At 42.8% G+C, this 26,809-nt stretch overlaps 1 protein-coding gene across 1 annotated transcript; it reads left to right on the top strand.

Annotated features, from left to right (window-relative positions):
• Positions 1-13,326: 13,326 nt before the first annotated feature.
• On the top strand, positions 13,327-25,846 carry LOC129858113 (equilibrative nucleobase transporter 1-like). Its single transcript, XM_055927075.1, has 13 exons — positions 13,327-13,382; positions 13,702-13,941; positions 14,189-14,318; positions 16,463-16,509; positions 16,659-16,735; positions 16,940-17,032; positions 17,143-17,282; positions 18,191-18,306; positions 18,466-18,609; positions 20,034-20,141; positions 20,800-20,986; positions 21,230-21,353; positions 21,526-25,846. The coding sequence occupies exons 2-13, from the start codon at positions 13,755-13,757 to the stop codon at positions 21,652-21,654; spliced, it is 1,482 nt and encodes a 493-aa protein (XP_055783050.1). The 5' UTR covers positions 13,327-13,382; positions 13,702-13,754; the 3' UTR covers positions 21,655-25,846.
• Positions 25,847-26,809: the final 963 nt, after the last annotated feature.

The raw sequence follows: 26,809 nt of genomic DNA, 5'->3' as shown, positions 1-26,809 counted from the left end.
CTCTCACCACTAGGCACTAACTGTAAGTTGCTCTGGATAAGAGCACCTGCTAAATGACTAAAGTGTCAAACGTAAACGCAGTGTTGGAAAAAGTAGAGTAAAAGTAAAGATACCTTAATAGAAAATGACTCAAGTAAAAGTGAAAGTCACCCAGTAAAATACTACTTGAGTAAAAGTCTAAAAGTATCTGGTTTTAAATGTACTTAAGTACAGTGGAGGAAAAAGTTCTCAATTGTCATACTTGAGTAAAAGTAGGAAGTAAAAGTAAATGCTATACATCAAATTCCATATATTAAGCAAACCAGATGGATGGCACAATTTTCTTGTTTTTTAATTTACGGACAGCCAGGGGCCACACTCCAACACTCAGGCATTATTTATAAACGCAGCATTTGTGTTTAGTGAGTCCGCCAGATCAGAGGTAGTAGGGATGACAGCGCATTATATTGACAGGTCTGTGAATTGTATCATATTGCTGTCCTGCCTGAGCATTCGAAATGTAACTAGTACTTTTGGGTGTCAGGGAAAATGTATGGGAGTACAAAGTACATATTTTCTTTAGGAATGTAGTGGAATAAAAGTAAAAGTTGACAAAAATATATAAATTAAAGTAGGCTACAAATACCCCCAAAAATGATTTACTTAAGTAATACTTTTAAATGTTTCTACTTTGTTACTTTACACCACTGTGTAAATGTTTTAAATACAGATCTCATCAAGATTGGAATGCTGTGAACCAAGAGGTTGTGAGTTTAAATCCAAGGTGAGGACATGTTGAATACTAATTACTGTATAAATGAACATGCACAATGTAATCATGTATTATGTCAACGTGTGTCAAATATGTACTTTGAAAACATTGTAAAAAGCACTGTGTGTGTGTGTGTGTGTGTGTGTGTATGTGTGTGTGTGTGTGTGTGTGTGTGTGTGTGTGTGTGTGTGTGTGTGTGTGTGTGTGTGTGTGTGTGTTTGTGTGTGTGTGTAACTAGTTCCACAGCCTTTTTTGGCGGTAAAATGTCAAAATCAAAATTCAGGTAACACTTTGTCTGAAAAGTTGAGTAAACAAAAAAAAGCCTGTGGAAGCAGTTACTTAATTTTACAGTGTATTATCTCTGTCACTGTTGTGGGATCATCACAGACTCTGGACCTGATTTGTGCACATAGAAATGATTTACCGCTTTTAGACTTGCTTTACATGAGAATGACAGATCCATAACACACATTTTTATGTGAATTTGGGGGTGTACTGACTTTTGTTGCCAGCGGTTTAGACATTAATGGCTGTGTGTTGAGTTATTTTGAGGGGACAGCAAATTTACACTGTTATACAAGCTGTACACTCACTACTTTACATTGTAGCAAAGTGTCATTTCTTCAATGGTGTCACATGAAAATATATACTCAAATATTTACAAAAATGTGAGGGGTGTACTCTCTTTTGTGATATACTATATATACAAGCTTCACCAAAGCCCTTTTTTGACTCTCAGATCAATTCAGTGTCTATAAATGAATTCTCTGAGAGTGTTTACAAAACATTTCTTAGTTTAATTTATAGCCAAGATACACCCCTCTCAACTTACAAAGAATCCTTTACCCGAAAGAGGAGTATCCTATCGCTAGACAGCATCAGCTATAAATCATCGTTCAGTTTGATCTCCCAAGACAAGGTTTCAATCTCATGCTTGGTACTTCACTGTCTACCAACCATTACCTCATCCAATGGCATATATCAATTGTCATTTGAGATACTCCCATCTCAAATACACCCCCTCCTGGATAAGCTCAGAAAAGACAGTGAGCCTCTTAGGTCATATACCAGATCAAGATAAGGGCAACCTCAGAGGGGAAATACAATGGTTCCAAACACTGCCAAACTCCTTCCCCCTATGAGAAGTAGGGAGTGACTGGCCTACAGACATTGTATGAGATAACTAACTGGTTCCCCATTAATAACGCCATCCCGTCACATGGTTTAAGATTATAGTTACAGACACATTCATAAGAAAACAACTTTCCATTCTGTCCTCCTCCCCTTCTGATATTCTACTTAGCACCACATGGTTTAACAGATACATTGACTTATGAAGGCAAGCCTGACCTCTCCCCTCTCTGGCCCCAAGTTACTAATCCCTAGCTCAGAAGGGAAAATGCACTGTAAACCCTATAGTCCAAAGGCCACCATTCTAATGACAAGTATCTCACAAGCATATGATGAAAATAACATCTTATCTATCTATGTTACCTAGCTAAATCTGATTCTGCCACGACAGTTGTATGGCATTGAAGCTTGTTTGGAGGTTTGTTACCACAGTGTCCAAAGAAGGGCCAGATGTATACAGAACGGTGTTGTCTGCGTAGAGGTGGATCAAAGAATCCCCCGCAGCAAGAGCGACATCATTGGTAAAAACAGAGAAAAGAGTCGGCCCGAGAACTGAACCCTGTGGCACCCCCATAGAGACTGCCAGAGGTCCGGACAACAGGCCCTCCGATTTGACACACTGAACTCTGTCGGAGAAGTAGTTGGTGAACCAGACGAGGCAGTCATTTGAGAAACCAAGGCTGTTGAGTCTGCTGATAAGAATATGGTGATTGACAGAGTCGAAATCCTTGGTCAAGTCGATGAAGACGGCTGCACAGTACTGTCTTTTATCGATGGCGGTTATGATACCGTTTAGGACTTTGAGCGTGGCTGAGGTGCACCCGTGACCAGCTCGGAAACCGGATTACATAGCGGAGAAGGTACGGTGGGATTCGAAATGGTTGGTGATCTGTTTGTTCACTTGGCTTTCGAAGACTTTAGAAAGGCAGGGCAGGATGGATATAGGTCTGTAACAGTTTGGGTCTAGAGTGTCTCCCCCTTTGAAGAGGGGGATGACCGTGGCTGCTTTCCAATCTTTAGGAATCTCAGACGATACAAAAGAAAAGTTGAATAGACTAGTAATAGGGGTTTCAACAATGGCGGCAGATAATTTTAGGAAGAGAGGGTCCAGATTGTCTAGCCCAGCTAATTTGTAGGATCCAGATTTTGCAGCTCTATCAGAACATCAGCTGTCTGGATTTGGATGATCAAATCAAATCAAATGTATTTACATAGCCCTTCTTACATCAGCTGATATCTCAAAGTGCTGTACAGAAACCCAGCCTAAAACCCCAAACAGCAAGCAATGCAGGTGTAGAAAGAATAACTCCCTAGAAAGGCCAAAACCTAGGAAGAAACCTAGAGAGGAACCAGGCCATGAGGGGTGGCCAGTCCTCTTCTGGCTGTGCCGGGTGGAGAATATAACAGAACATGGCCAAGATGTTCAAATGTTCATAAATGACCAGCATGGTCAAATAATAATAATCACAGTAGTTGTCGAGGGTGCACCAAGTCAGCACCTCAGGAGTAAATGTCAGTTGGCTTTTCATAGCCGATCATTAAGAGTATCTCTACCGCTTCTGCTGTCTCTAGAGATTGAAAACAGCAGGTCTGAGACAGGTAGCACGCCCGGTGAACAGGTCAGGGTTCCATAGCCGCAGGCAGAACAGTTGAAACTGGAGCATAAGCACAGCCAGGTGGACTGGGGACAGCAAGGAGTCATCATGCCTGGTAGTCCTAAGGCATGGTCTTAGGGCTCAGGTCCTCTGAGAGAGAGAAAGAAAGAGAGAATTAGAGAGGGTATACTTAAATTCACACAGGACACCAGATAAGACAGGAGAAGTACTCCAGATATAACAAACTGACCCTAGCCCCCCAACACATAAACTACTGCTGCATAAATACTGGAGGCTGAGAAGGGAGGGGTCATGTGGTGATGTGGATGATGTGGTATGCATGCCAGCAAGCCACTACACAACACTAAATAACACATTGATTGCACTATAATAGTGACCAACGGTTCCCACAAACTGTTAGGGCCTACATAAAGCTGTCCCAACAGCAGAGCTTTCTTTTCAGCACCATGGAGTGAATCCTTACCACTGCTACACCTGGCAATAAGCTGAGCCTTGTCCGGCAGCAAAACAGTTCATTCAGCCTTGTTAACTGCCTTTTCAAAAAACATACAGTGTATTCGGGAAAGTATTCAGAGCCCCTGACTTTTTCCATATTTTGTTACGTCACAGCCTTATTCTAAAATGCATTAAATCATTTTTCCCCCTCATCAATCTGCACACATTACCCCATAATGACAAAGCAAACAGATTATTTTTAATGTTTGCAAATTTTTATTTAAAAAAAAGACTGAAATATGACATTTACGTAAGTATTCAGACCATTTACTCACTACTTTGTTGAAGCACCATTGGCAACGATTAAAGCCTTGAGTCTTCTTGTGTATGACGCTAAAAGACTGGTGCACCTGTATATATGGAGTTTCTCTCATTCTTCTCTGCAGATCCTCTCAAGCTCTGTCAGGTTGGATGGGGAGCTTCACTGCAAAGCTATTTTCAGGTCTCTCCAGAGATGTTTGATCGGGTTCAGGTTTGGGCTCTGGCTGGGTCACTCAAGGACATTCAGAGACTTGTCCCAAAGCCAATTCTGCATTGTCTTGGCTGTGTGCTTAGGGTCGTTGTCCTGTTGGAAGGTGAACCTTCGCCCCAATCTGAGGTACTGAGCGCTCTGGAACAGGTTTTCATCAAGGATCTCTCTGTACTTTGCTCCGTTCATCTTTCCCTCAATCCTGACTAGTCTCCCAGTCCCTATCGCTAAAAACATCCAAGCAACATGATGCTGCCACCACCATACTTCACTGTAGGGATGGTGCCAGGTTTCCTCCAGATGTGACGCATGGCATTCAGGCCAAAGAGTTCAATCTTGGTTTCGTCAGACCAGAGTCTGAGTCCTTCAGGTGCCTTTTGGAAAACTCAAAGCGGGCTGTCATGTGCCTTTTACTGAGGAGTGTCTTCCGTCTGGCCACTCTACCATAGCCTGATTGGTGTAGTGCTGCAGAAATGGTTGTCCTTCTGGAAGGTTCTCCCATCTCCACAGTTCTCCCATCTCCACAGTTCTCCCATCTCCACATCTCTCTCGAGCTCTGTCAGAGCCCTTCTCCCCTGATTGCTCAGTTTGGCCGGGGCAGCCAGCTCTAGGAAGAGTCTTGGTGGTTCCAAAATTCCTCCATTTAAGAATGATGCACATACAACAGGTGTGTGCCTTTCCAAATCATGTCCAATCAAATGAATTGAACACAGGTTGACTCCAATCAAGTTGTAGAAACATCTCAAGGATGATCAATGGAAACAGGATGCACCTGAGCTCAAGTCTTATAGCAAAGGGTCTGAATATTATGTAAATAAGGTATTTCTGTTTTTTCTTTTGAATAGATTGGCAAGAATTTCTAAAAAGGTGTTTTCACATTGTCATTATGGGGTATTGTGCGTAGATTGTTTTATTTAATCAATTTTAGAATAAGGCTGTAACATAACAAAGTGTGGAAAAAGTCAAGGGGTCTGAATACTTTCCGAATGCACTGTAGCTGATATGGCTGACTTGCTTAAACAAATGTAGTTTCTACTGACAATTGAGATGTACAAACTATGGCATAAGGGAACGATGAGTGGATAAGAGGCAATCCGTAACTTCGATTAAGACATTAATGAGCGAGCTAAGACGGATGTAGTCAATATAACTATTTGTTCAGCACTTTTGAAATGAATTCAGAACATGGGCCGTTCTTACAATATTCTCCCTGTACACCAAGTCAGAACTGTAGGATAAAAAAAAGGGGAATATAAGCAGACAATGAAAGTTCTTACAATATTCGGTGATGGCATTTATCTAAAACAGGCTATAGGCTACATGTGCACCACCTAGTCATAACAGTAGGCTAAGTTATGAGGGGGAAAGGGAACAAATTACTAGGGTGAGGCACATGGGCTACTAACAGCTTACTACACAACATACACTTAGTATTACTTTCTTAGCTACGGTATACATATCTCCCTGGTATATTACATAATGTATGCAGCAGCATACAAGACATTTTTGAACTCACCTTGTTGTGCTGTGATCACTTGAACAGGAAGGTGGCGCAGCAGTCTTTCTTGTGGGCAAATTTTGTCATGAAACTTTGTCATCAAAGTCTGGCATTCTCTGGATTTATGGTGTTTTCAAGACAACTGAGAACTCAGAAAAAAAACAAGGTTAAATCATGACGTCAGTGATTTTCAGGTCGGAGCTCTAGAAAGAGGCCCGAGTTCCTGACTTGGGAATTCCGAGTTGGATGACCGTTCAAAACGTATTTTCCCAGTCGGAGCTAATTTTTTTCCAAGTTCCTAGTTGTCTTGAACTCACTGAAGTCTGAAATTTCCCAGTCTTGAGTTTCTAGTTGTTTTGAACACGGTAGAAGTCATGCTTGATTGACAGCATGGCCAATGTAGTCAACATTTTCCTGGCCCATGGTGTTGCGTGTGAATGTTTATCCTTTTAAGCTTGGAAAAGAGACCCTTAAACTGAGACTTGGGCCACACACCCTCTCCACTAAATAGCAGGCAGGGGAAGCAAAATAGTGATTGCTTTGCAACTTTGGCAGTTATCCACTGATTCCTTTCAAACCACTAATTGTTGAATTTGCGATTTCCAACTTCTTCTGTAATGTTTAAGTCCAATGGCCGACGAGCACCGATACATTTGATCTATAATTTCTCTTCATATGACAAGGATTGAAAAGGATTTGCCAGTAGATTGTCGACGTGAATTATGACGATGACTGCTTGTCTAGCTTGCTAGCTAATATTTTGAAATTACGATGTTGACATGATCAGTCCAATCAAACTACAGTAGATATAACATGATTTGACATAATTTTATCTGTGGCCAATGATCTTGAGCCTTCTTGGATGGGCACTTCTAATGTAAGTCTATGGCAGCTGACTAGTTCTCCCTGTAGATTCTGTGGTGATGTATTGTCCCCATGAGTGACAGAACACTGAGCCAATCACGGTGCAACTAGAGAAGATTACCAACGCCTATGCTCTGTATTTTCCGCTGACTGCCCCTCCATCACAGAAAGCACTCAGCTAGGCGTAAACACCTGCATTTGGGAGCTGGCTTAGTCAAGAAAGCAAAAAAGAGACCATGTTTGTATTCAGCTTTATTAACTCAATAAAAATATTTTTACATTATTTGCAAACTGATATGTGACTTGTATTTATGCCAAAAGAACAGGAAAAAAACAGACATCAATTGTATTTTTTTTTTTTTGAATTTAGTATATTTTTTTGTTGCTAAAGCCCCACCTGCCCTAAATGACGGGTCGCCACTGGTCTTAATAGCTATCATATGTCTGTCATGCCTTTCAAGTTACATATTTATTGTGCAAGACAGACCTCAGGCTGAAGAGCAATGCTCGAGGCTTGACAGTGAAGTCAGTGGCTGACTGCCTGCATGCCTGCCTGACTTTTTTTATATATATATATATATATCTTGCGTTTGCAAGACCATTGTGCTCTGGCAATATGTGGTGTCAGCAGGGCGCGGGGGTGTACGAATTCAGGGCAAATCAAAGAGGATTGCGTTCTGGTGGGTCCTTTTTTGTACACTTTTCCAATAACAGACCCATGCTTATAAAAATAGCAACAGACAACTTACTACCTATTTGCTAGTAACAACGCATTTTAATACCCATTTACAATAAAAACGGTAGGACACAGAGGGATTACTTCTGTTAGACTGGACCAAAATCTGTTTTCGATATAATTTAAATTCCTTCATTGATGACATTGACAAGGAGTGGCATGATGCTGACACAAACAGACTGGCACCCTACGCACACAGGCTACTTATGAAGACGTTAGCTGGTGTGAAATAACACATCGATAATGTTGGTACTGGTTCAGTGGTTGGTATATCTGTTGCGGGTTGGCCTTCATGTCGAGCTATAGCTAGGCTATTCCCCGAAATTGTAACAAGTTTCCCATATGACAATATGCTTTAGTTGAGGGAAAGTGTAGTATTCTGTTGAACACAGTTGAGAAATAAGATCATTACCAGATTGATTTGACTCAAATTGAGATGGACTGATACAAAAGCAAAGGCTTACTTAACGATTCTGTTAGTCATTGTTCCAAATTTGTATTGCTGCTGCTGCAGCCTGGCGCTAGTGATATCTCCAACCGTGACGTGACATAGGCTACGTAGGCTACTGTATGTACACGGAGCTACACTAACAGCGCAACATACACTGAGTATAGAAAACATCAAGGACACCTTTCCATGATATAGACCAGGGTTTCCCAAGTTATCTGAGCAAAAAAACATTTTAATTGTGGAATTTTCAATGTTGGACATAAAAGACTGAAAACACCAGGAAATCAGCTCCAAGTGATTTGCATTTAAGAAGTCTGTTCGCAAATATTCCCACGCATAATAGAGAGACACGTGATCGTATACAAATGTAAGCAAGGTTTGACATTATTATGTTTAAGTCAAACATATCTGTTTGGGCTTCTTGCGGTCAATTTGCAGTCTGCAAATTATTTATAGGCAAATTATGTTATGGCCCCGACCATAAACACCAGAAAAAATCGGCTGCGGCTGAATCTATTTGGTGATCATTGACATAGCCTGATCAGTTGAATTCAGGTGAAAGCTACGATCCCTTATTGAAGTCACTTGATACATCCACTTCAACCAGAGGAGACAGGTTAAATAATATTTTTTAATTCTTGAGACAATTGAGACATGAATTGTGTATGTGTGCAATTCAGAGGGTGAATAGGCAAGAAAGACAAAATATTTAAGTGCCTTTGAACAGGTTATGGTAGTAGATGCCAGGTGCACTGGTTTGTGTTAAGAACTGCAATGCTGCTGAGTTTTTTTCCGGGCGTATCAAGAATGGTCCATCACCTAAAACACATCCAGCCAACTTGACACAACTGTGGGAAGCATTGGCGTCAACATGGGCCAGCATCCTTGTGGAACGCTTTGGACAACTTGTAGTCCATGCCCAGACGAATTGAGGCTGTTCTAAGGGCAACTCAATATTAGGAAAGTGTTCTTAATGTTTTGGACACTCAGTGTAAAATAGCTAATGATCTCTGTTCATGCTTACTCACATGTCAATGTCATGATGACTCTTATTCTATTCGGTCTGAACCTGCTGCAGCCAAGGATTCAGAATCTGCTCCTATTCCCTGTTTTATGGCAGTCACTCCAATGATAGCTTTTGTTCAGTCTCGTCTGTATAAAATAAGTTGCGTATTATTACTCGGTTACATCAAAATTGTTTTGGTTGTAAGCGTGTTGACAGGAATCAGTTCTAAAACTGCTGTCACTACTGTTAATTCTATTATAGTGGCTGTTTGAGTGACAGCTGTTGTTTGCAGGGTTGTGAGTTGGACTGATGTGTTGGGGTGACAATCATGGTGTTATAATACAGTTGAAGTTGGAAGTTTACATACACCTTAGCCAAATACTCAGTTTTTCTCAATTCCTGACAGTTAATCCTAGAAAAAATTCCCTATCGGTTAGGATCACCACTTCATTTTAAGAATGTGAAATGTCAGAATAATAGTTGAGATAATGATTTATTTCAGCTTTTATTTATTTCATCATATTCCCAGTGGGTCAGAAGTTTACATACACTCAATTAGTGTTTGGTAGCATTGCCTTTAAATTGTTTAACTTGGGTCAAACGTTTCGGGTAGCCTTCCAAAAGCTTCCCACAATAAGTTGGGCGAATTTAAGCCCATTCCTCCTGACAGAGCTGGTGTAACCGAGTCAGGTTTGTAGGCCTCCTTGCTCGCACACGCTTTTTCAGTTCTGGCCACAAATTTTCTACAGGATTGAGGTCAGGGCTTTGTGGTGGCCACTCCAATACATTGACTTTGTTGTCCTTAAGCCATTTTGCCACAACTTTGGAAGTATGCTTGGGGTCATTGTCCATTTGGAAGACCCATTTGCGACCAAGCTTTAACTTCCTGACTGATGTCTTGAGATGTTTCTTCAATATATCCACATCATTTTCCCACCTCGTGATGCCATCTATTTTGTGAAGTGCACCAGTCCCTCCTGCAGCAAAGCACCCCCACAACATGATGCTGCCACCCCCGTGCTTCACGGTTGGGATGGTGTTCTTCGGCTTGCAAGGCACCCCCTCTTTGCTCCAAACATAACGATGGTCATTATGGCCGAACAGTTCCATTTTTGTTTCATCAGATCAGAGGACATTTCTCCAAAAAGTACGATCTTTGTTGGAAAAATGACTTGTGTCATGCACAAAGTAGATGTCCTATCCGACTTGCCAAAACTATAGTTTGTTAACAAGACATTTGTGGAGTGGTTGAAAAACTAGTTTTAATGACTCCAACCTAAGTGTATGTAAACTTCTGACTTCAACTGTAGATACGTGCTAGGACGTAGAGGGATGGTATCCATAGAAATAGATAAGGACATATAGGGTTATCTTCTCTTCCTAATAGCCCATGAACCTTCCTCCATCTACAATGTTGAGTTGATGAACATTGCATGCATCCATTATATTTCTATGGGATTCCCTTGCTCTAAGATGATCCATTCAGACATGTGGTTGATATCTTGATGCCCTCTCTCTCCCTGGCCCCCTGAAAGAGGAAGTGGACAGTGCTTCCTGGCAGTGGCAGGAGAAGTGTGATGGTCATGGAGAAAGAGAGACTCGTGGTTGCTGGTTATTATAAAGATGGTTGTGACAAATTCTGCCCGAAAATCTGCTGACCAGTGCAGTTTGGGGCCAGTAACTTGAAAACAGAGTCTATTTACATCTGGCATGTTGACCACTAGTTCCCCCAGACTAAAGTGCGGGAGAGGAAGAGTTCCAATACATAAGTCTGTCTGCCATATGAACTCTGTCTTTCAAAGATAATTAGTAAAAATCCAAATAACATCACAGATCTTCATTGTAAAGGGTTTAAACACTGTTTCCATGCTGGTTCAATGAACCATAAACAATTAATAAACATGCATCTGTGGAACGGTCGTAAGTTATAAGGTCACAGTTATGAAAACTTAGGACACTAAAAATACCTTTCTGCTGACTCTGAAAAACACCAAAATAAAGATGCCCTGCTCATCTGCGTGAACGTGCCTTAGGCATGCTGCAAGGAGGCATGAGGACTGCAGACGTGGCCAGGGCAATAAATTGCAATGTCCGTACTGTGAGATGCCTAAGACAGCGCTACAGGGCGACAGGACGGACAGCTGATCATCCTCGCAGTGGCAGACCACGTGTAACAAGACCTGCACAGGATCGGTACATCCGAACATCACACCTGCGGGACAGGTACAGGATGGGAACAACAACTGCCTGAGTTACACCAGGAACGCACAATCCCTCCATCAGTGCTCAGACTGTCCACAATAGGCTGAGAGAGGCTGGACTGAGGGCTTGTAGGCCTGTTGTAAGGCAGGTCCTCACCAGACATCACCGGCAACAACGTCGCCTATGGGTACAAACCCACCATCGCTGGACCAGACAGGACTGGCAAAAAGTGCTCTTCACTGACGAGTCGCGGTTTTGTCTCACTAGGGGTGATGGTCGGATTCGCTTTTATCGTCGAAGGAACAGGCATTACACCGAGGCCTGTACTCTGGAGCGGGATCGATTTGGAGGTGGAGGGTCCGTCATGGTCTGGGGCGGGGTGTCACAGCATCATCGGACTGAGCTTGTTGTCATTGCAGGCAATCTCAACGCTGTGCGTTACAGGGAAGACATCCTCCTGCCTCATGTGGTACCCTTCATGTAGGCTCATCCAGCATGACAATGCCAACAGCCATACTGCTTGTTCTGTGCGTGATTTCCTGCAAGACAGGAATGTCAGTGTTTTGCCATGGCCAGCGAAGAGCCTGGATCTCAATCCCATTGAGCACGTCTGGGACCTGTTGGATCGGAGGGTGAGGGCTACGGCCATTCCCCCAGAAATGTCCGGGAACTTGCAGGTGCCTTGGTGGAAGATTGGGGTAACAGCTCACAGCAAGAACTGGCAAATCTGGTGCAGTCCATGAGGAGGAGATGCACTGCAGTACTTAATGCAGCTGGTGGCCACACCAGATACTGACTGTTACTTTTGATATTGACCCCCCCGCCTTTTTTCAGGGACACATTATTCCATTTCTGTTAGTCACATGACTGTGGAACTTGTTCAGTTTATGTCTCAGTTGTTGAATCTTGTTATGTTCATACAAATATTTACACATCTTAAGTTTGTTGAAAATAAACGCAGTTGACAGTGAGAGGACGTTTCTTGTTCCTGAGTTTATTATGCATAAGATAAATCCTATCACACATAACAAGTCATGGATCTGAATAGGATGGGAATGTAGGATCTCTCTGACTCTGTATGTTTGATAACTGTTTCTTTATGTGTGATAGACTGTATGTTTTTATCTCAACTCTCTCTTTCTCTGACTCTATTTCGCTTTCTCGCTCTCTCTTGTCTCAATATCTCTTTCTCTCTCTCTCTATTTCTCTCTCCCTCTTTTATTCTCTCTCTCTCTGTCGCAATTTCCCTCTGCCTGCCACCTCTTTCCCGGGGCATTTCCGTAGAGAACTTCTCATCTTCATGGTGTGATGGGCCGGTGTTCTGTGCACTCATCCATCGCTTCTTCCCAGATGCTTTTGACTTCTCAGCCCTGAACGCATCTGAAAGAGATTAGAACTTCACCCTGACCTTCAACACAGCAGAGTACCAAGCTGTGTGTGTGTGTGTGTCTGAGTGTGTTGTTAAGTAATCATCCTCTCTCTCGCTCTGTCTATATTTATATCTCTCTCTCTGTCTCTATTTCTCTCTTTCGCTCTCTCTGTCTCTTTTGACGTATGCGGTCATGGATTTGAGGAAGTTACGCTGTGTTCTGGCAAAGAGGGTCTTGTGATCCGAGGTGTAAAAACTGAATTATGACATTATCAGACCTTGTGGTCGTTATTCATAGTTTAGTTGCATCACCCATTGAGTCTTCCAGCCCTTTTGACTACTAGTAGGGATTGAATGAGTGAGAGAGGGACCACATGAATGTTAAAGGCTAAGTGCTAATGCCCTTGATTCACATTGAAAGACACTGGTCATTCACTACCAATGTAAATAGCAACAGTTTAGACAAGCAAAACAGTGCAGATAAATGAACAGTCCTTTTTACAGATGGGCAATTTTGGAAGTATCTCTCCCATATGTCATTTAATTTGCTTTCATGGTGTGTATTGGCTTTCTTTCGTTGTATCTTTTCCTTCACATTCATGTATTCGCCATCAGACAAAACCTTGAAAATTGGGCTTCATTTGGTGAGAGAGAGAGGGATTTAGGGGAGAGGAGGGGTCAAATGAAGGGGAGGGGAGACTGGGTGGAAGGAAGGCTATATAAACTATAAAAGAGAGTTGAGAGAAGTGAGGGGAGTAGTTTTATAAGAGTAGCTGGAGATCTTCTTCTGAACTGTGAGTAAGTGGTTCATTTGTCCACAGAACTGAATGTTGCGACAGAGCAGCTGTCTCTTTTTTATTACATCTAGTTTCTTTGGCAATGTGTTTGGAATGTTACAAATGTATGTTTGCCTTCAATGCGATTGCAGCAAAATGCAATGGCCAGTCGCTCAAAACGACACAGAAAAGCATTATTTTGGGGTATATGCTATTCAAGAGGGCATTCAAGAGAGTCATTCAGATTTGAAATCACTTTCAGAGAAGAGATGGGCTTTTAAAAATCTTTGTTGGGTTTTGTTTTCTGATTTTCTATTTTTCTTGTTTTCTCTCTTAGGTGAAGTGACTCCACCAGGGAACCTAAAAAGAGTGAAAGTGCGGGACAAGACCATGCTGGGTTGTAAGGGTGAGGCGGTGGTGCGGCGGTGGCTGACCCTGGTCACAGGACTGCTGGAGTGCCTGTGTTTTGCGGGGGTCGTTTTTGGCTGGGCCTCCCTGGTGTTCGTCCTGAAGACGGAAGGCTACTTCAGCTACCTGTGTGTCAACACTACCGGGGTCAATGGAACACAATTCGTAGGTCAGTGACTGAGACACCTCACCATCCCGTTTCAAACATAATGTATAATTTGTTTGGATTCACAGTATATCTTAAAATACAAATAAAAATGTTTAAGGTCATTCAGAGGTCTGGGCACACTCATGCACACACACCTGCCCATACTGACAGCACTCTGATTGTGTGTGTGTGTGTGTGTGTGTGTGTGTGTGTGTGTGTGTGTGTGTGTGTGTGTGTGTGTGTGTGTGTGTGTGTGTGTGTGTGTCAGACTGCAGTGCTCAGGATGAACAGTTCTCCCTCATCTTCACTATCGCTTCCTTCATGAACAACTTCTTGCTGCTGCCTAATGGCTTCCTGTTCGACCGTTTTGGCACCATGGTGACCAGGCTGCTGGGAATGTGAGTCTTTTTGTAAACATGTTAGAACGCATCATTAAGCTGCACAGGGTTGATAACCTATATTCAACCATATCCATAACGTAAACAACCTAATGCAGTAGTGTCACTAAAACAAGATACTGAGCACAGCTATATGAGCCTTGTCTTATCTTATCTTGAGACTGTATCTTGACCTTTCACGCAAATATCCCGTTGACATCAACCATTGATGTGCGCTTAGTGTTGAGTTACCCGCAATGGTTTGGCCTTACGTGAAGACAGTATATTATAGAGTCTTGTTAAATGTTTAAGAATCTGTTCAGAGTTAATGAGGCTTTATTACATGCCTAATCTCATGGGAGTTGAGATTTCTTTGTCTCTGGTTGATGCTGTACTAACGGCTCATTTTATGGCTGTTAGACTGAGAGACCGTCAAAAAGCACAGTGCTATGAAGCAGCCAGACAGCTGGCAATAAGGCCAGAGGGGTTGTGTTTATAACCAATATACCACGGCTAAGGGTTGTTCTTAAGCACGACGCAACAGGGAGTGCCTGGATACAGCCATTAGCCGTGGTATGTTGATCATATACCACAAACCCCCCAGGTGCATTATTGCTATTACAAACTGGTTATGAACGTAATTAGAGCAGTAATTTTCTGTCATACCTGTGGTATATTGTCTGATATACCACAGCTTTCAGCCAATCAGCATCCAGGACCCAAACTACCCAGTTTATAATACTAAACTAAACACAGTCTGCCATTGCCTCAGCCATAACAGAGAACCTCTATCAGTCTCTCTCTTTACCACTCTCTCCAACAGTTTCACTCTGTCCCTGCCTATCTGTCTCTCTCTTTACCACTCTCTGCAACAGTTTCACTCTGTCCCTGCCTATCTGTCTCTCTCTTTACCACTCTCTGCAACAGTTTCACTCTGTCCCTGCCTATCTGTCTCTCTCTTTACCACTCTCTGCAACAGTTTCACTCTGTCCCTGCCTATCTGTCTCTCTGTTTGTGGTATTTAAGTGACGGTGGAAAGCATGAGGATGTGTACCATCCAGTGCTAAGTCACTCTTTTTCTGTCTGTCACATCCTGTTATTTCCTTTGGATGGGTTCCCATGTCTGTTCACAATAACAGATGTGGAGAACGCTCTGGGACGAGCAAGGGAGAGGGGAGTTGTGTTTGTGTGAGTGGGTGAAAGAGAGAGAGAGAGAGAGAGAGAGAGAGAGAGAGAGAGAGAGAGAGAGAGAGAGAGAGAGAGAGAGAGAGAGAGAGAGAGAGAGAGAGAGAGAGAGAGAAAAGAAAGCCAAGGATAGGCCAATGGAAAGTGCTGGTGAAGGTGTGAGTTGAGTTGTCTGGGCCTCTAGTTTCCTGTTGGAGTAGATTGGACTCAGTGCCTAGTTATCCAAGAGACGGTGCAAGACAGCGCCAGAGGGCGAGCACTGCCAGAGGTAAGGAATGAAGGGAGAGTGGACATGCCAAGCAGAGAGGGAGTGAGAAAGAGGAATGAAGTTGGACACGGTGGGAGACAATTACAGATATAGTTAAAGGCTGGGGGTTATGTTGTTGACTGTGAGTGTTCAGGGTGTGGTTGAGCCTGGGGTTGATGGGGTTAGACTGGGCCAACTAGGGTTAATGTGGCACAGACCCAGTTACTGAAAAAACCTTCCATAGCCCCAGATTCCAAATCTGCATCAACAAACTCCCCATACATCGCCTCCAACGCCAATCAGAAGCAAATCCACATGTTTTCACACTAGGTGGAGGGGAAATGAAAAGAGAAGGAATGCAAATAGAGAGAGGATAGAGACTAGAGAGGGAGGTTTATGTGTAACTCTGTGTTGTTGTTTTTGTCGCACTGCTTTGCTTTCTCTTGGCCAGGTTGCAGTTGTAAATGAGAAAGCGTTCTCAACTGGCCTAGCTGGTTAAATAAAGGTGAAATAATAAGAATAGAAGAGGTTGAGATGGGACCTCGACCTTGTAGCTAGGACCAGGAAAACACAGCTAATGTTGGCTAAGGCTCTTAAAACAGGGCTAGGATAGTGGGAGGAACAACCAGAGGGAAGTTAAACAAAGTATTTTTTAACATTACCCCCTGACTGGTCTCATTGTGACATTGTGTTTCTGATTGTCAGCGAGTGTGTATGTGTGTGTCTTCTCCAGATCAATGTACACTTCTGGTGCCTTGTTTGTGGCCTTCTCAAGTCCAGGTAAAATCATTGACTTTTCAAAAACAGGCTTTATGGCACAGCTTACCCAAACCCCAAAGCTTTTGATACATTTTTATCAACAGTTGGAACGTTTGTTACACTTTGGTCAGCAATTCGCAAGATTTAGGTCTGTTCTGTTTTTCTCTCAGCTCTGTCCGTCCTCCTCTTCCCGGCGCTGTCCTGCATCTCTGTGGGAGGCATCTTGTTTCTGGTCACCAACATGCAGGTCTGTTCTCTCATATTCATTACCTCCTGAATAAACATCAGTCATGTACACAGCAGTCCTCAGGGCAGAGTTCGCTGAGTAATTAAAGAGGACCATGACTGGGAACACACTCATGATATAGCATTTGACTTGTTTGACTTGGTGTTTTGTCAGTCTGTGGTATGTACTCATGAAATATGCTTCACTTCTCTGTTACTCCTGTAGATAGGCAACCTGTTTGGTTCCGCTCGCTCCACCATCATCACCCTCTACAATGGTGCCTTCGACTCCTCCTCCGCACTCTTCCTCATCATCAAGGTAAGACACACACACACACACAGAGATTATAAATTGATAGCAGTCAATGAGGTACTGATGATGATGATGGTGATAATGATGCCATCCCTCCTGCCTCTCTTCTGCTCTAGCTGCTATTTGAGGCTGGGATCTCTCTGCATGCCTCTTTCCTCTTCCTGGCTGCGTGTGGCATCATCCACCTGGTCAGGACCTTCCTCCTGCTACCCAGAACACACATCCCCTACCCCCTCCCTGAGGGCTACACCTACGGGTAAGAACACCCCCCCCCCCCCCCCCCCCCCCCCTGAGGGCTACACCTAGGGGTATGATAACACATCCCCTACCCCCTCCCTGAGGGCCACACCTACGGGTAAGAACACATCCCCTACCCCCTCCCTGAGGGATACACCTACGGGTAAGAACACATCCCCTACCCCCTCCCTGAGGGCTATACCTACGGGTAAGAACACATCCCCTACCCCCTCCCTGAGGGCTACACCTAGGGGTAAGAACACATTTACATTTACATTTAAGTCATTTAGCAGACGCTCTTATCCAGAGCGACTTACAAATTGGTGCATTCACCTTATGACATCCAGTGGAACAGCCACTTTACAATAGTGCATCTAAATCTTTTAAGGGGGGGGGGGGGGCAGAAGGATTGCTTTATCCTATCCTAGGTATTCCTTGAACACAACTCCTACCCCCTCCCTGAGGGCTACACCTAGGGGTAAGAACACAACTCCTACCCCCTCCCTGAGGGCTACACCTAGGGGTAAGAACACATCCCCTACCCCCTCCCTGAGGGCTACACCTACGTGAAAGAACACATCCCCTACCCCCTCCCTGAGGGCTACACCTACGGGTAAGAACACATCCCCCCCCCCCCCTGAGGGCTACACCTAGGTGAAAGAACACATCCCCTACCCCCTCCCTGAGGGCTATACCTACGTGAAAGAACACATCACCTACCCCCTCCCTGAGGGCTACACCTAGGGGTAAGAACAGGAGTTGGATAGAAAATAGACCCAGGGAAAGAAGGGAATACATGTCTGCTGAGTGTTTGTTGCTCTTAGCAGAAGCTCTAACAAACTAGAGACCCCAGCACACCCCCTGTGGGTCCAGTCTGTCTGTTCTCTGTGTGACTATAACCAGTGTTGCTATAACTTCCTGTGACAGAATAAACTGTGGCCAGACCAAGACCTTCAGCCCGGAGCAGGCAGCAGCAATTGCCAGCGTGCAGAGTGATGATGTCACGGAGGAAACGCCTTTTAACAATGAGAGCGCAGAGAAAGGTGTGTAGATTTAGGTTAACTTGATATCAGCCCTTCTCGTTCCCTTGTCCCATATGTTCATGATTGGTTGACCATACAGACCTTGTTAACTGCAATTACATAATCTGTGTGTATTTGTGACTGATTTGACCTCTTCCTCTCCTCCCCACCCCCTCTCAGTGGCTACTTTCTGGGAGTGTTTCCTGTCCAAGTTCTTCCTCTGGCACCTGGTGTGGTTATCTGTCATGCAGCTGAGGCACTACCTGTTCATCGGCACCCTCAACCCCATGCTGCAGAGACTGACCCAGGGAGAACCCTCTCTTGGTACACACACACATACACACTCACACACACACACACTTACAAAAGCCAGACATTATACTTATGCATCAGACATTATATATATATGCCAAAACTATGTGGACGCCCCTTCAAATTAGTGGCTCCGGCTATTTCAGCCACACCTGTTGCTGACAGGTGTATAAAATCGAGCACACAGCAATAGAATATCCATAGACGAGCATTGGTAGTAGAATGAACCGCACTGAAGAGCTCAGTGACTTTCAACGTGGCACCATCATATGATGCCACCTTTCCAACAAGTCAGTTCTTCAAATTCCTGCTAGAGCTGCGCCGGTCAACTGTAAGTGCTGGTATTGTGAAGTGGAAACATCTAGGAGTAACAACGGCTCAGCTGCGAAGTGGTAGGCCACACAACCTCGCAGAATGGGACCGCCGAGTGCTGAAGCGCTTAGCGCGTAGAAATGGTCTGTTCCCGGTTGCAACACTCGCTGCCGAGTTCCAAGCTGCCTCTAGAAGCAATGTCAGCGCAAGAACTGTTCATCGTGTGCTTCATGAAATGAGATTCCATGAAATGAGTTTCCATTTCCGACCAGCCGCATACAAGCCTAAGATCACCGTGCGCAATGCCAAGCATCGGCTTGAGTGGTGTAAAGCTTGCTGTCATTGGACTCTGGAGCAGTGAAACACGTTCTCTAGAGTGATGAATCACGCTTCACTATCTGGCAGTCCGATGGACCAATCTGGGTTTGGCGGATGCCAGGAGAACGCTACCTGCCCGAATACATAGTGCCAACCGTAAAGTTTGCCAGGAGAAGGAATAATGGTCCGGGGCTGTTTTTCATTGTTCGGGCTAGGCCCCTTAGATCTGGTGAAGCGAAATCTTAACGCTACAGCATACAATAACATTCTAGACGATTTTGTGCTTCCAACTTTGTGGCAACAGTTTGGGAAAGGCCCTTTCCTGTTTCAGTATGACATTGCCCCCGTGCACAAAGTGAGGTCCATACAGAAATAGTTTGTCGAGATCGGTGTGGAAGAACTTGACTGGCCTGCACAGAGCCCTGACCTCAACCCCATCGAACACCTTTGGGATGAATTGGATCGCCAACTGCGAGCCAGGCTTAATCGCCCAACATCAGTGCCCGACCTCACTAATGCTCTTGTGGCTGAATGGAAGCAACTCCCTGCAGCAACGCTCCAACATCTAGTGGAAAGCCTTCCCAGAAGAGTGGAGGTTGTTATAGCAGCAAAGGGGGACCAACTCCATATTAATGCCCACAATTTTGGAATGAGATGTACTTTTGGCCATGTAGTGTATTACTGTCTTAACCGTTTATAAATATCTTACTGATGTTTAATAAAGTAGACTTACAAAGAAAAGTTGTTTAAAGTGTAACTCCTCTCTTTCTAAGCACGTCCTTATTCCGCTCTGTTTTTCCCTGCAGTGAGCACATACACCAATGCTTTTGCTGTAACCCAGCTTTGTGGAGTGCTGTGTGCCCCCTGGAATGGCCTCATCATGGACCGACACAAGGGCAAGCCCAGGGCCCCAGGTACAAACTTCACCTATAGACACTAATACAAATTCTCTACAACACACATGTGAAACCTCACACACTCACACTCCAAACCAAACACACAAAGAAAGTTATTTCGCAGGTTACTTTCTTTGCTATGCCAACAATTTCAGAATGTAACAGGCTGTTCCTGCAATTTCAGTTAAAACTCAATAAAACAAGTCTGAAATATAAGGATGTCTATACATTACAGCTGTTTTCAAATACATTGCTCTGCTATTAAGAGTTCTACTGGAGGAACATTTGGCCTGAAGAGCCTCTGACCTTCAGTACATTACTGCTTGGAAAGGGGTGACTGAAGTGGTGGTGTCGTATGCTACCTAAGGAGGTGGTGTAGAAATGGAGAAGACAGAATTAAATCGAGATTAACATCTTCACACTACTGAAATATGTGTACAAAACTGTATTTTTGTGAAAACTCGTAAGTGAAATTATACTCTAAACTAACTTCAACACCAGATCCCTGAGAACTGCTTGATTCTCTGACCCTGATATCTAACTGTGAAGGGGGCGGGGAAGGGTGTAACATATGCATGGGTTTGTAAACACAACACTAATCCTATCTGTGTGTTTGTGTGTGTATATGTGTGTGTACATACTGTATGTTTTGGTGTATGTTTGTGTGTGTGTGCAGGAATGAGTGAGAAGGAGGCAGACCTGCGTGCATCAGTGCTCTCCCTGACACTGACGGCACTGCAGTGTGTCTTGTTCTCCATCTGTGCCTCCACCCCCTTCCTCCCCCTCCAGTACCTCACCTTCATCCTGCAGGTCCTCAACCGATCCTTCCTCTATGGAGGCAATGCAGCCTTCATCAGCATTGCGTGAGTCACACACACACACACACACACACACACACACACACACACACACACACACACACACACACACACACACACACACACACACACACACACACACACACCACCCGTTTGCAATAACAAACATTATGCAACAGGATAAGGGGAGTACAGACAATAGACGCTCACACCTTCTTAGTGTCATACTTTTGTACAGTAGTAACAAATTAATTAAATTATCTCCCTTGCCTCCCTCCCTCTGTGTAGTTTTCCTCCGTGTCACTTTGGGAAGCTGTATGGTATGATCATGGCTCTGTCTGCAGTGGTGGCTCTGCTGCAATACCCCTGCTTTACCCTGGTCAAAGGAGTGCTAGGAGGAGACCCACTATACGTGAGTGGAGCTACTGTTATCAGATTGACCAGATAGACTACCTTTACCTTTGGGAGAGCTTTGCAGCAGGCTTTAACGTTTACCATTATGTTCTAATGTGGACTTACTGCAGAGTGGTGACCCCATCTCAATTCCCCCTCATCACTCTCTCTCTTTTCTCTTTCATCTTCAGGTGAACATAGCCCTGACGTTACTCAGCCTGCTGGCCTTCATCCATCCTGTCTGTGTCTATCTGCACTGTTGTGGCCTAGCAGCCCAGAGGGGTAAACCCAAGGACACCCTCCCCTCCCGCTCCTCCTAGACCAGCTCTAAAAAGGGAAACAAACACACACTTTAAAAAGGCCATTTCAACCCTCGCTCCTCTGTTTCCTCTCCAGTTTGTATATTATATACAGTTGAAGTCGGAAGTTTACATACACCTTAGCCAAATACATTTAAACTCAGTTTTTTTACAATTCCTGACATTTAATCCAAGTAAAAATTCCCTGTTTTAGGTCAGTTAGGATCACCACTTTATTTTAAGAATGTGAAATGTTAGAATAATAGTAGAATAACACCTTACAGTGAAATGCTTACTTACAAGCCCTTAACCAACAATGCTTTAAGAAGTTAAGAAAAAAACAAAAATAAGTGTTCAGTAAAAAATAGATAAGTAGAAAAATAAAAGTAACAAATAATTAAATAGCAGCAGTAAAATAACAATAGCGAGACTATATACATGGGGTACCGGTACAGAGTCAATGTGCGGGGGCACCAGTTAGAAGAGGAAATTGAGGTAATATGTACATCTACAGTTGAAGTTGGAAGTTTACATACACCTTAGCCAAATACATTTAAACTCAGTTTTTCACAATTCCTGACATTTAATCCGAGTAAAAATTCCCTGTCTTAGGTCAATTAGGATCACCACTTTATTTTAAGAATGTGAAATGTTAGAATAATAGTAGAGAGAATTATTTATTTCAGCTTTTATTTCTTTCATCACATTCCCAGTGGGTCAGAAGTTTACATACACTCAATTAGTATTTGGTAGCATTGCCTTTAAATTGTTTAACTTGGGTCAAACGTTTCGGGTAGCCTTCCACAACCTTCCCACAATAAGTTTGGTGAATTTTGGCCCATTCCTCCTGACAGAGCTGGTGTAACCGAGTCAGCTTTGTAGGCCTCCTTGCTCGCACACGCTTTTTCAGTTCTGCCCACAAATTTTCAAAAGGGTTGAGGTCAGGGCTTTGTGATGGCCACTCCAATACCTTGACTTTGTTGTCCTTAAGCCATTTTGCCACAACTTTGGAAGTATGCTTGGGGTCATTGTCCATTTGTAAGACCCATTTGCGACCAAGCTTTAACTTCCTGACTGATATCTTGAGATGTTGCTTCAATATATCCACATCATTTTCCCTCCTCATGATGCCATTTATTTTGTGAAGTGCACCAGTCCCTCCTGCAGCAAAGCACCCCCACAACATGATGATGCCACCACCGTGCTTCACGGTGTTTTCAGCTTGCAAGCATCCCTCTTTTTCCTCCAAACATAACGATGGTCATTATGGCCAAACAGTTACATTTTTGTTTCATCAGACCAGAGGACATTTCACCAAAAAGCAGTGGCTTCTTCCTTGCTGAGCGGCCTTTCAGGTTATGTCTATATAGGACTCGTTTTACTGTGGATATAGATACTTTTGTACCCGTTTCCTCTAGCATCTTCACAAGGTCCTTTGCTGTTGTTCTGGAATTGATTTGCACATTTCACACCAAAGTACGTTCATCTCTAGGAGACAGAACGTTTCTCCTTCCTGAGCGGTATGATGGCTGTGTGGTCCCATGGTGTTTATACTTGCGTACTATTGTTTGTACAGATGAACGTGGTACCTTCAGGCGTTTGGAAATTGCTCCCAAGGATGAACCAGACTTGTGGAGGTCTACAGTTTTTTTCTGAGGTCTTGGTGGATTTCTTTTGATTTTCCCATGATGTCAAGCAAAGAGGCACTGAGTTTGAAGGTAGGCCTTGAAATACATCAACAGGTACACCTCCAAGTTATGTCAATTAGCCTTTCAGAAGCTAACGCCATGACATCATTTTCTGGAGTTTTCCAAGCTGTTTAAAGGCACAATCAATTTAGTGTATGTAAACTTTTGACCCACTGTAATTGTGATACAGTTAATTATAAGTGAAATAATCTGTCTGTAAACAATTGTTGGAAAAATGACTTGTGTCATGCACAAAGTAGATGTCCTAACCGACTTGCCAAAACTATAGTTTGTTAACAAGACATTTGTGGAGTGGTTGAAAAACGAGTTTTAATGACTCCAACCTAAGTGTATGTAAACTTACGACTTCAACTGTATATGAGGTATCAGTTAGTTAGGGTTATACATGTCTTATATCAGGATTTTAGCCAATTCTGTCAGAGTGGGAACAAAAACTGTTTACAGACTCCTCCTAAGTGCTAATGTTATTTTTCAGCCCTGCATTGTCCGCTCCATTGGTTGGTCTTGGCTACAGCTGAAGCCCATAGGCTACTATTGTATGTATTGTAGCTGAAAACGTATTCGATCTGGTGTATTCTAGCTAGCTAGTCTGCCTCCTTTTATTCCACTTTAAGCAGTATTAACTGTGCACTTTGACACTGCTGCCCAAACCCCTAAACTCAGACTTTCCATTGTAGGATCCAGGCACTCAAGGACAACAACACATATAAACAAATCTAGTGTTTACTACTCCTGTTAGAATAAGAATTAATTAATGTGATAATCAGTTTGAGGTATAGGAATTGTAAGGGATTTACAGATCTAAGAAACTGCTCAGCAACGTGAGAAAGTCAGGAGCAAGAAGATGATCAGATAATGTTTTTGTTCTTTTCTCATCCTGTCATACACAACTGTCTGGCTTTCAACATAACAACACGACTGAACTGACCGCAGGTTCCACCCTGGGTCCCCAGTGTCTCAAATTCCAAATTCCTTCACGAGTCTGAGAGACCATTTTGGTAGGAAAGGCAGTGCAGATCTGCCAGCTACTGACCTAAACTGGGGAAAACAGTTTCCTGTTGGCATTTAATTCCCTCCTCTGAACAAACCGTGTCATGATGGTGGGCTTTGTCAAGTGTTTTAAAGTATTATTTCAACCAATATCATAACAGCGAGAACCTTTATAGGGTTTATTTATAGTAGAACAGGATGTGGTAATCACGGCTGATTTTCTATCAGCACACAGTATTGCACAGCACGATCATCCCCCCACTGAATAAACCTGAATGTCTGGTATAGATAGCAGAGATAGACCACTTATGCCTTATACATGGAAGTCAACAACATTGAAGAGACTATTACATTTGTATTGAGAATGTACTGTATTAATCGTGAAGGGATTATTTCAATGTAGGACATGCAGGGACTATAATATTAGGTATATATATATATTTGACCTTAGCAACTATGTAAAACACTTTAAAATGACAAATAAGTACACATCATACATGTTTTTGTTTATAGTGAACTGTTTATCGATGATAAAACATAATGCATGTTCTTTAAACTGCAAAACTTTGTGTTTAGGCATTGTTTAAAGTAATTAGGTTAAGCAAATTGGCATGTCCCCATAGTGACCCATTAGAGTTGTGGTGAGATGTTTTGGGGAATTATAGATGCATATCTAATATTTTGAATGCTAGAAAGTAAACATTGTGAGCAACCTGTTTAATCATATAAATTCGGTAAATTATTATAATATATATATAACAAAAATTGTACCCCCTTTGTTCTTCCCAATTTTGTCATATCCAATTACAATCTTGTCTCATCGCTGCAACTCCCCAACGGGCTCGGGAGAGGCGAAGGTCGAGTCATGCGTCCTCCGAAACATAACACACCAAACCGAACTCCTTAACACCCGCCAGCTTAACCCGGAACCCAGCCGCACCAATGTGTCAGAGGATGTGGTTCCACTGACAAAACACAGTTCCACTGACAATCGAGGTCAGCCTGCAGGCGCCCTTGCCCGCCACAATGAGTCGCTAGAGCGCGATGAGCTAATCCTCAATTACCTCAAATGTGTTATTGGTGTTACTACTCCTACTGGTGACAATGGGAAGACATTTTTTTAAATCTATTAAAATGATGTAAATTAAAAAAAAAATGCCATGCCCATATGCCACCGCAATTCAAGAACGACCGTGTGCTAAGTGAAAATATCAGGTACACATACAGTAGTTTCAAACCCTCCATATCAAGCCTGAATATGTATGAATGTCCTTCTTTCACATTTCCAGTGAAAAGGCCAAAACAAGCAACGCCACCAAGCAAACAGATCAAAATGATGAGTTGTATAAAAAAATAATTGATTCAACATGGAGAACAATAAATCCACCAAAGATTGTAAGTATGATTAATAAAATAAATTATACAAAAGTGTAGGTATGAAGATTTTTTTTAACTGTACAAAAATCTGTATGTCAATGAAAAATGTTAATGTAAATAAAGTGATGTTACATTCATTTATTCTCCAGTTTGATTCGTCATTTGCAGTGGTGTAATGTACTTCAGTAAAAACACTTTAAAGTACTACATAAGTCATTTCGAGGTATCGGTACTTCACTTTACTATTTATATTTGACAACTTTTACTTTTACTCCACTAAATTCCTAAAGAAAATAATGTACTTTCTACTCCATACATTTCCCTTGACAACCAAAAGTACTCATTACATTTTGAATGCATAGCAGGATAGTAAAATTGTCTAATTCACATACTTATCAAGAGAACTCTCACGTTCTGACCTTTATTTTCCTTTGTTTTGTCTTTAGTTAGTATGGTCAGGGCGTGAGTTGGGGTGGGCAGTCTATGTTATGTGTTTCTATGTTGAGGTTTGTCAATTGGCCTGATATGGTTCTCAATCAGAGGCAGGTGTTTTGCATTGTCTCTGATTGGGAACCATATTAAGGTAGCCTGTTTTCACTGTTGGTTTGTGGGTGTTTGTTTCCTGTGTCTGTGTTCGTGCCACACGGGACTGTTTCGGTTAGGTTACATTGTTATTTTGTAGTGTTCTGTTAATTATATTAAAACATGGACACGTACCACTCTGCGCTTTGGGCCGATCCCTGCTACACCTCCTCTTCGTCTGAAGAGGAGGATATCAGCCGTTACAAGAACATCCCTGGTCATCCCTACTGCCTCTGATCTGGAGGATTCACTAAACAAAAATGCTTTGTTTGTAAATTATGTCTGAATACTGGAGTATGCCCCTGGCCATTCGTACATATACATTTTTTAAAACAATTGTGTCATCTGTTTTGTCTAATATAAAGAATGTTAAATGATTTATACATTTACTTTTGATACTTAAGTATATTTAAAACCAAATACTTTTAGACTTATAATCAAATTGCATTTTACTGATTGACTTTCACTTTTACTTCAGTCATTTTTTATTAAGGTATCTTTACTTTTACTCAAGTATG

The sequence above is a fragment of the Salvelinus fontinalis genome, chromosome 6, assembly GCF_029448725.1.
Source record: "Salvelinus fontinalis isolate EN_2023a chromosome 6, ASM2944872v1, whole genome shotgun sequence".
In the NCBI taxonomy this organism is placed as follows: domain Eukaryota; kingdom Metazoa; phylum Chordata; class Actinopteri; order Salmoniformes; family Salmonidae; genus Salvelinus; species Salvelinus fontinalis.
Note: the sequence above shows the minus strand (reverse complement) of the source record. Positions and strands in the feature narration are given on the sequence as shown.

Bases quoted from the DNA above. Each gene is read 5' to 3' on its own strand.
- LOC129858113 (XM_055927075.1), top strand. From the start codon at position 13,755: ATGCTGGGTTGTAAGGGTGAGGCGGTGGTGCGGCGGTGGCTGACCCTG. The intron at 13,942-14,188 runs GTCAGTGACTGA...TGTGTGTGTCAG, and splicing joins CAATGGAACACAATTCGTAG to ACTGCAGTGCTCAGGATGAA. The intron at 16,510-16,658 runs GTAAAATCATTG...TTTTTCTCTCAG, and splicing joins TGTGGCCTTCTCAAGTCCAG to CTCTGTCCGTCCTCCTCTTC.